The 8,957-nt window shown below is 39.1% G+C and overlaps 1 protein-coding gene and 1 long non-coding RNA gene across 14 annotated transcripts; one reads left to right on the top strand and one right to left on the bottom strand.

Moving 5' to 3' along the window:
• The first annotated feature begins 1,294 nt into the window (after positions 1–1,294).
• On the top strand, positions 1,295–6,255 carry LOC129321673 (uncharacterized). Of its 13 annotated transcripts, none has more exons than XR_008596067.1 (6): positions 1,295–3,810; positions 4,004–4,063; positions 4,238–4,337; positions 4,604–4,668; positions 4,757–5,765; positions 5,853–6,255. It is a non-coding gene; the product is annotated as an uncharacterized LOC129321673 (long non-coding RNA). The 13 variants fall into 13 exon arrangements; XR_008596063.1 differs by having other exon boundaries at positions 1,295–3,840; XR_008596071.1 differs by having other exon boundaries at positions 1,296–4,063; positions 4,757–4,791; positions 5,594–5,765.
• A 406-nt stretch (positions 6,256–6,661) lies between these two features.
• LOC129321672 (uncharacterized) lies at positions 6,662–7,911 on the bottom strand. Its single transcript, XM_054967526.1, has 2 exons — positions 7,649–7,911; positions 6,662–7,539 (listed from the first exon to the last, which is right to left on the bottom strand). The coding sequence occupies exons 1-2, from the start codon at positions 7,706–7,708 to the stop codon at positions 6,946–6,948; spliced, it is 654 nt and encodes a 217-aa protein (XP_054823501.1). The 5' UTR covers positions 7,709–7,911; the 3' UTR covers positions 6,662–6,945.
• Positions 7,912–8,957: the final 1,046 nt, after the last annotated feature.

Below are 8,957 nucleotides of genomic sequence, written 5' to 3'. Positions count from 1 at the left end.
ATTAGACATAGGATTGTGCAAAAGAAAATGAATAAAACTTCTCCAAGTGATATTTAATAAATCATGATTCGTTTCACTTAATTAATAATATTAAAATTTTTTCTTTCCTCAATCATCACTAATCCTCCAGGCATGCATTCAGTCCCCATCTTCCTTTTATTACTATGGTTAATGCATTGGGAGATGTGTGCCGGTTCAATTCTTCCAATGCCCTTAATAATTTCACCATCTTCTATCGCTTAATAAACATTAAAGATATATTCCTCCATTTAAATATCATATTCTCCCATTTTGTTACTTACTCATTTGTTAAATTAGACATATTACTGAATATTTTATGATGCTCTATCTTTTTGTTTTTTATCATTTAATTTGTTATTAAAATTAAAAATAATGTTTTAGTATGATATCAATCATTTCTTGATATTCGTGCAACACACGAGGTTATTTCCTAATTATTTAACTAAAAATAACACAAAAGGTGTGAAAATCTCTCTCTTTTTTTTTCTTCAATACAAAGCCATCAAAAAAGTCGTGCAAAACTAGTTCAAATCAAAACGTGTAAAATTAGTTCAGATCAAGTGTAAAAGAATGCTGCAAGGTGTGAAAATCCCTTAATATTTCGATAAAACCATTTCAAGAGTTCTTTTAATAAATTACAATTATTATTCTGCTTGAGACCACACTTGACTGACTAGTCAGCACGCATGTTACTTTCTCTTTATCCACGCCCGTCTTGGATCTGCCAATCCATACTAGTAAACTTAATGGCCCGTCGCAGGTGCCACTGAGGAGAGCCACCTTGTTCAAGTCTTCTAATTGTTTCAAAACTGTCATCGAGTTGGTTTCCACATTAAGCTTGGTGAGGTTAGTTTCGTCGCCATTCTCAAGCCACGACGCACGCTCCAATATTCTGCATTCTTCGCTGAGCAGCTACCCAAGTTGCATGCAAAGCCGCCAAACTAGTTCCCTTTCTCGTTTCGAAAAAGTCGCCCATAGCAAGTTGAACCAAGGATCCCTCTCGCCGCTCCATCTGTGTTGAGTTTGATCCATCTAGGTCTTGGAGCCTCCCACTTAATTTTCACGCTATATGTTTCCTGGTGATAAAATCAAACAATTGTTATTGTATGACGCGACATATATATTGAAATGACTCACCGAAGTAGATTAATTTCTTTACGTAATAAAACTCAACTCTTGTAATTTTTTAATTTAGTAAGTTAAAGGACAGAGTCGTGCTGACATCGAAATGAGACATATATTTATTCAAATTTATTTTTAAAAATTATTCTCTGCCTATCAAATATTACACGTAGATTTGGGTCCCTGGCCGCTCTTGTCAGGAAAGTGAAGAGCAGGAGGATTGTGTACGAAATTCTGCGATTTCTCCATGGCTGCCGTCGGGAAGACCAGCAGAATGATGTTGAAGGAGATATTGCACTCTCGTATTTCCCGATCTCTTCTCTGCGCAGGCTTCCTAAAACCCCAGAAAGTCCTTAGACTTTAGCTTGTGGGAATGCTGTTCTTCCGTTACCACGACGCTGGATTGGTTCCAGCGCTATTCGATGCGCAGCTTCAGATGCTGATGGTGGTGAGAAGAAAGTACCAGCTTGGCCCTCCCAGGTTCAGCAGCTTCTGCAAGAAGCTGAAGACCGAGCTCAGGCATTTGATATCTGAGCAATCGCTGCAAAACTTAAACCGATATTTCTTTCTATCCAAATTTTCACTTAGGCTTGGTTTTACAGGGGAAATGGGAGGAGAGAATACTAGAAATTACTGTTTTTGGGAGTTTTTCCTCGGTATTCTCTCCTCTCTAATTTTCTTCCCATCCAATCTAAGGGTTGAGGTATAAATTTCCTGGAAGATCTTATCTCCAATGTTCTAGAGATATTAATAGAATTCTATTTTCTCTGAAGCAGTATGCCTTTTTAAATTTGGTGTCGCTCGATGCTTATTAGAGTACTTCTGCGTAAATTTCAATTTGTAATGGTTTTCTGCCACTTTTCATTTTTCAGCAGTTAGAGACTATCCTTATCCCAGGACCCTATTAAGAAACTGTCCATTGATCTGTTTATTCAGAGATTTTCATAGCCACTGTCTTCTTTTAATGAACTCAATGATGCTGCAGTTTAGTGATGATTCTGATTTATTTATTCTTTATCTCCTCCACTACTTCGTTGTTCCTCTAGATGTCATAAAAAAACCTGGTTATCTGCATGACTAGCATTGTTCCTTACTTTACCTCCGAACCAACATCTGATGACAAAGGTAAACGCCATTCCCTTTCTTCTGTTATCTCATATGATCATTTGTCCACTAACCATTGCATTTATGGCCTTTCTCTTTCCACTGACCCCGAACCTAGAACATTCAAATAAATATCAACACTGGAGGGATGCATTGGCTGATGAACTTTCTGCTCTTGAGCAAAACCATACCTGGATCCTTACTTGTTTACCGGTAAGCAACCCATTGGCTGCAAGTGGGTCTTTTAAGAAGAAACTTAAGTCTAATGGTGAGCTGGATCGCTACAAAGGCTGATTAGTGGCCGAAGGCTATACTCAAACTGAAGGAATTGATTATTTTGACAACTTTTCTCCTGTGGCTATGACGACTGCTGTTCGATTGGTTCTTTCTTTGGCTGCTGCTAAAGGCTGGTTTCTTCATCAACTTCATGTGAATAATGCCTTCCTTCATGGGGATTTGCATGAGGAGTTTTACATGGTTTTACCTCAAGGATTTCCTACTACTGATTCTTCTCTTGTCTGCAAGCTTCAGAAATTGCTCTATGGCTTAAAACAAGCTAGTCATCTATGGTTTGCCAAGCTTTCTTCTGCTTTCCTCTCTTATGGCTATACACAATCTGTTGCAGATCATTCCCTTTTAACACGTTCTCATAAAGGTTCTTTTACTGCTCTTCTTGTTTTTGTGGATGATATTGTTAGCTGGTGATGATATGGCTGAAATCACTCATATCAAGTCTCTTCTTAATGAGGCTTTCAAGATTAAAGACCTTGGAGAACTTACGTACTTCCTTGGTCTTGAAGTGGCTCGTTCTACCTTTGGTATTGTTTTGTATCAGCGCAAGTTTGCTTTGGAACTTCTTCATGCTGCAGGTTATCTTGATTGTGAACTTGCCAAATCTCCTTTAGATAAGAATTTTAAGCTGTCTAAGGATATGCTGGTACTCCGCTAGCTGATTCATCAGCTTATTGAACTTTGGTTGGCTGCTTGTTATATCTCACCACTACCCATCCGGGTCTCTGTTTTCCTGTCCAGCACTTAAATCAATTTCTTTCTGATCCACATGATTCTCACTTACAGGCCATTCATTATATTCTTCACTACATCAAAGGAGAACCTGCTAAAGGTCTTTTCTTTCCTAGTTCTTCTGACTTTCAACTTAAGGCCTTTAGTGATTCAGGTTGGGCTAGTTGTATGGATACCCATTGCTGTTTGTCACAGGTTTCTGCACTTTTCTTGGTCACACTCTCATTTCTTTGAAGTCTAAGAAGCAGCCTACCATTTCTAGATCGTCCTCTAAGGCTGAATATTGTGCCTTGGCTGCCACAGCTTGTGAAATGCAATGGTTGCTTTACCTCCTCCTTCATGATCTGCCCGCTTCTCTGTTCTGTGATAATCACTCAGTCCTCCAAATTGCAGCAAACCCAATGTTTCGTGAGCGTACTAAACATATAAAACTGGACGGTCATCTAGCTCGAGAAAAGGTCTGATCCAATCCGGTCAAACTTCTTCCTATTCGCTCAGCTGATCAGCTTGCGGATGTCTTCACTAAGCTGCTGGATCCTGGTCCATTACAGAACCTCATTAACAGTTTAAGTTAGAATAGTTTTATCCCTTGTGTTAAATACTCTTGTATAAATTCTTGCATATGCTCAATAAAGATATCTCAGATTTTCTCCCAATTCTAGTGTCAGGTTCATTATGTTTCCCCACTTTTAAGTAAATTATATGGATTTTAAGTACTTTATTTTTGTTTCAGATCATGTTATAGTGAGCTTTGCGAGAAGTGGGGGACCTGGAGGTCAAAATGTAAATAAAGGTCAGTTTAACAGTATTTGGCTATTTACTACTTTGCTGGAACTTATTATTAACTTTTGGTGGTAACTTTGCTTCAAAATTGCTATTAATTTCATCCTTTCTTTGTTTTGCATCCGTGCTATGAGATATTGCCCATTTGTTGCTCATAATTGTTTCTTGGACCGTGAACACCCAGGTGGACATGCGGTTGAATGTTAAAAATGCATATTGATTAGGTGATAGGATCTGGGAGAAAATTATGCAAATGGTTTGTGGCAACAGATCTTTTTGTTTAGGTACAAAACAATGGAATGTTCAATTTTCCTAAATCTTAATATTGTACTCTTTTTTTTTACCAGAAGGATAATCTTAATAGTGTACGTATAGATATGTGTATTAATGTGTGCACATGCGTGGATATGTGTGTTTGTACCTTTTCATATACTGCTTACAGCAGATAGTCACACTCTTTATCTCACGGATCGTGATTTTTATTCATAAGTTGATTTCTAGATCCTGTTTTCCCTCAGTTCTTGGTCTAACTTTAATAGGTCTCGAGCAGGAAAAAAATCGCGTCGACAAGGATGTGGAACTTGTGATTTCCTTAACAAAAACTAGAACACGAAAGTGTGTATCTTCCCTTTCATTTTATTTGATTTGTGGTTCCCTTGTGTGTTGCAAGAGAAGTTGCCCTGATTCTGCTACTCTTTCTCAGGGTTAACATCGAGGATGCTTTGGAAAAACTTTGAGGTAATATAGAACAGTCGATAATAGACTTGGATTAAAATTGTTCAAAAGTTTGCATGAGCATCGAACTTTGTTATGCTGGGGACATTTGCAAAATAAACTTGCTTCCATATACCCTCTCCTCCCATCATTAGCTTGATAAAAAAGAAGAAAAGAAATATTCATGAGTTCAGTGACATCTTTGAAACAAGATGGAAGCTGTAGATGTCAGCTGGTTAAGACAAGACTACTACTTTCTGAAATGAGGGCCTGGTGGAAGAATGCAGGATAGGGAAGTAATTTATAAACTCGTTTCTTAGACTTGTGCTTACTATTCATTGATTTTAGGTCCTTCTCAGTTGGCTACTATACGGTCCTTGTTTACTATTCATTTTTAATTAGTTGGTTACTATTCATTTTTTGAGACATGTCTTAGTTTTAATTAGTTATACTTGTTATTTACTTCTTGTGAGCGAGCCTATAAATCCATTCAGAAACTGATTATCATTCCTCATCCTACCTGGTTAGGGTCACCAAAGGAAGAATTTTGTTCCTCTGTTAACTCCCCCCCCCAAAAAAAGAAAAAAGAAAAAAGCTTCTTTTTTTAACTTGGTAATTTTTGTTGCTATCTAATGGAAAAATCAGGCAATTATTGATGCTGCAGTGTATGTCCCACCACCTCCCTCGGAAGAACGAAAGAAGAAAGTTGCGAAGATGTTAACTATTTTAAAAATTTCTAGTTCTTCAAGCTACAATGATATAATTTCTTTATTGCGTGCTATGTTGTTTTTCGGTTAAGTTACATTGGTGCTACTCGATGTTGAAGGGCATGTAGCTGATCTTTGTGGCTCGTGTAACTTTGAAGGGCTGCTATTGGAGAGCAGAAACGCCTTAAGAGCAAGAAAGCGCTCTCAGATAAGAAAGCATTTAGAAGAAGTAAGTTTAGTTGGGACTATGTTATGGAATACCCAAAGTTCGCAGTTCTTGATCATTACATAGTAAGTTCATTATCATTGGTTGAGTTTCTTTTCTAAGTACGCTTGTTTAGTATGTTTTCCTGTTGTTTATTAATGTGTTTTATCTAGGTTGCAGGGCATGAAAGCTCAATCCTTTGATCCCATAATTGTACGTGCGATGAGCAATCGAATGTACGAGGTGGACGTCAGAAGCCTAACCCAACGACCAGCTTGCTGAAAGGACCTCAATGAAGTTTCATTCTCAGATTTAAATGCTCTGATTTTTCCCCCCTTTTTGGTTGCAGTTGTTGGTATATACATTGGGATAATGCCAGAAGCACACATTGGGCACCGGACCAGAGGGAATAGCGCAGATTGACAGCTATAGATTTAGGACTTAGGATATACTCTACATTATTCTTTAAATTAACTAGTTTTTATGGGTTCAATGTATGCGGATAACAGTGGATCATGTGTACATTAAAGTATCTCGAATTTGAAGATTAACAGCTCAAGATTTTCCTATTTTTAATCTCTTTCAACTTCAATGTTTGATCTTGGTTGGTGAAACAATGCCAGGAGAAAAAGATGAGTGAAAAATAGCTACAACTCTAGCCACAGAACATGCATTTGGGCATAATTGAATTTTCATTGCTTCGACATTTTCTTTTTCCAAAAAAATGCATAGCTGCTTGTTCTTCTGGAGAAAATGCTGAAGCAGGAACAAGGGATTTAACCTGCTGTATCAAAATTTATGTTAAAGATGGCTGGTTAGTGGTGTAGATTCTTGATTTCTTCCCATGTAAGTTAGGAAACAGTGGCGGCGACGAGAAACGCTTATCTAGGGACGCCAGATGCCACTTTCAGAGAATTTAATGAAGGGAAAAAGAAGTAAAAGGGAGGCATTGACGGTTACAATCTACGTCCACCGATCACGCTGATACAAAAATACTCTCATAAGATCATGTCATTCATTTGCATGCTACAGTAAATCTTCTTGCTCTTGCTACTATTACTCTATCCTATGTCAAGCACCTCCACCAAGGAACGAGCAATGAAGATAATTTAACAAATCCTCTGGCTCTCACCAGTATTTGTCAACCTGAGAATGTAAAAAGATTGTAAAGAAAGGAGAAAGATTCTTCATATGATGTATTTACAACAATGAGAAAAAAAGGGAGGTTTTGTCGTTGTCATTAAAGTGGGCACTCGAACACAAGATTCACCGTCTGATAACATGGACCTCCCCTGATTGTTGATCAACATGTTTGATCCATCTCTTGCTGCCCTTGACGGCAGATCCTGAATTGCCCCCTAAGGCGGAGATGTGAGCCATATCGAGCCCTTTTCCGACCGGAAGAAACACCGAACGAACAAGACGCCTCGATCTTTCGTCCAGAACGCACCGCCATTTAAAGCCGGAGCTGGCCCTCGAGTTTGCATTCTTGCATACCAGCACCGCCCCCTTGCTGCTCAGTTTTGCGAGCCTCAGCACTCTCGAGAAGTCCTTGCGGCGAGAGTCCACCACCAAGAAGTCTATGCCTGATAAGCCGTTCATGACTTCCTCTGCTTCTCCCACGATAACCTCCGGCGACATGCCGGCCTCACCCATGCTCCGAACGTACTCTGATCTTGACCGTTCATCGGGGACTACGCATACATGTCGTCCACCCGTGTGACGACTTGCTATTTCTAAGCCTACGCTTGTGGGCATAACTCCGCCCAGCGACCAAGTTTCCACTATGAGTTGTGCGTTCCATCCTGCAGCCATGGCCGAAACAAGCTCTGCCACGCCTGATTCGCGGAAAAGCTCACACTGTAAAAGGGGGAAAGAAAAGAAAATATTAGGGATGGATCATGGAACACAGATTGAAATTCCCGTACTGAACAGAAGAAGCATATCTTGCTGTGGACTGAGTGCTTACAGATTTAACTGTATCGATGTATGCTTTTGATGCCGTCTCTGGGGACCAAACAAGCTTCATTTCTGGGGATGATCCTTGCTCGCTTCTCTTGGGTTGTGGGTTTTGGGGTCTCTGATATTTTGCTCTGTTTGCGCGGGGGTAAAAGGAAGTATGGGTGTGGAAGAGGACCTGAGGTTTGCTTTAAAGGAGGCGGGACAAAAGATGGTTGTAGCATCTCTGGAAGCAACGAGGACCGTTGACATTTAATCGGCCACAATTACAATGGGCGAGCCTTTTATTTCCTTTTCCAGGCAAAATTTCATATTTCATGCCCATACTTTCTTTATTATTCAATTAGTCCTCGTAATCTTGAGGTTATTTTCAACTTACTCCATGTTCCTAAAATATGTGTCGTTTCCATGTTAAATTAAAAAAAAAAGGAAAATTACATATAAACGATTCGAATTCTGAAAACTAATTGTAAAATAGTGTTGCTACAGTTTTGAGAAGATTTAATTATGATGATATGCATGCTTTATTGAGGATTTGTAAACTTAAATATTTCAATTTTGATGAGAAGATTTAATTTTGATGATAAATATGCTTTATTAAACTTCCCTTCGTTGACCTCCCTAACAAGAACTGGATGGAAAAGATACCGTGCCACATGTTAGCTCATGCGGTGCTTGTTATTGTTACTGTTAGTCTCATGTTTTCGGTAGCTCAAATAGGTCATGCGATATATGTAGATACACGTGTTAGCCCAATCGATCATTTTGAAAGAAACAGTGTCATGGGATAGTAAGGATGAAATTAAGAAACTATGCCAAATAGTATGAAATGATTTAAATTTAAGAAAAGTATGGGCATCAAATTAAAAATGAACCGCGTATTTCGGTGGGGAGGCATAAACAAGAGCCCTTGAAAGGGCGTCAAAATTACAAGATTGACAATCTGTTGACTTTCTCTTTGATCTAGGGATGACGGTCTTGGATTGTAGTGGTAGTTGTTGGATTGAAGGCCAAGGCAAGTGACAGAGACAGCGACATACAGACCACTGTAGCAATTGAAGAGGGGTGGAAACTAGTTTTGATGCAGCGAAGCTTAGTAGCTAAGCCACTTGAGCTTCACGGACATCCTTGAATATGGCGACCGCCTTACACAGTGCAGTTAACAAGTGCCAAATTTCATGATGAGATGCAGGAGATTGAATTGAATGCCAGGAACGTAAAAATGAGAGGGGGAAAGGAGGGTATGACAGGACAAGTGGGGGCTGTGAGAGGAATGGAGCTGGAATGAACAATGGAGAAGAAATGGCTGGTCAAAACAG

This window comes from Prosopis cineraria, unplaced genomic scaffold (genome assembly GCF_029017545.1).
Source record: "Prosopis cineraria cultivar Desert tree isolate PC_DT_omini unplaced genomic scaffold, ASM2901754v1 PC10, whole genome shotgun sequence".
In the NCBI taxonomy this organism is placed as follows: Eukaryota; Viridiplantae; Streptophyta; class Magnoliopsida; order Fabales; family Fabaceae; genus Prosopis; species Prosopis cineraria.
This window is presented reverse-complemented; position numbering and strand designations above follow the sequence as displayed.

Bases quoted from the DNA above. Each gene is read 5' to 3' on its own strand.
- LOC129321672 (XM_054967526.1), bottom strand. From the start codon at position 7,708: ATGAAGCTTGTTTGGTCCCCAGAGACGGCATCAAAAGCATACATCGAT. The intron at 7,540-7,648 runs GTAAGCACTCAG...CCCCTTTTACAG, and splicing joins ACATCGATACAGTTAAATCT to TGTGAGCTTTTCCGCGAATC.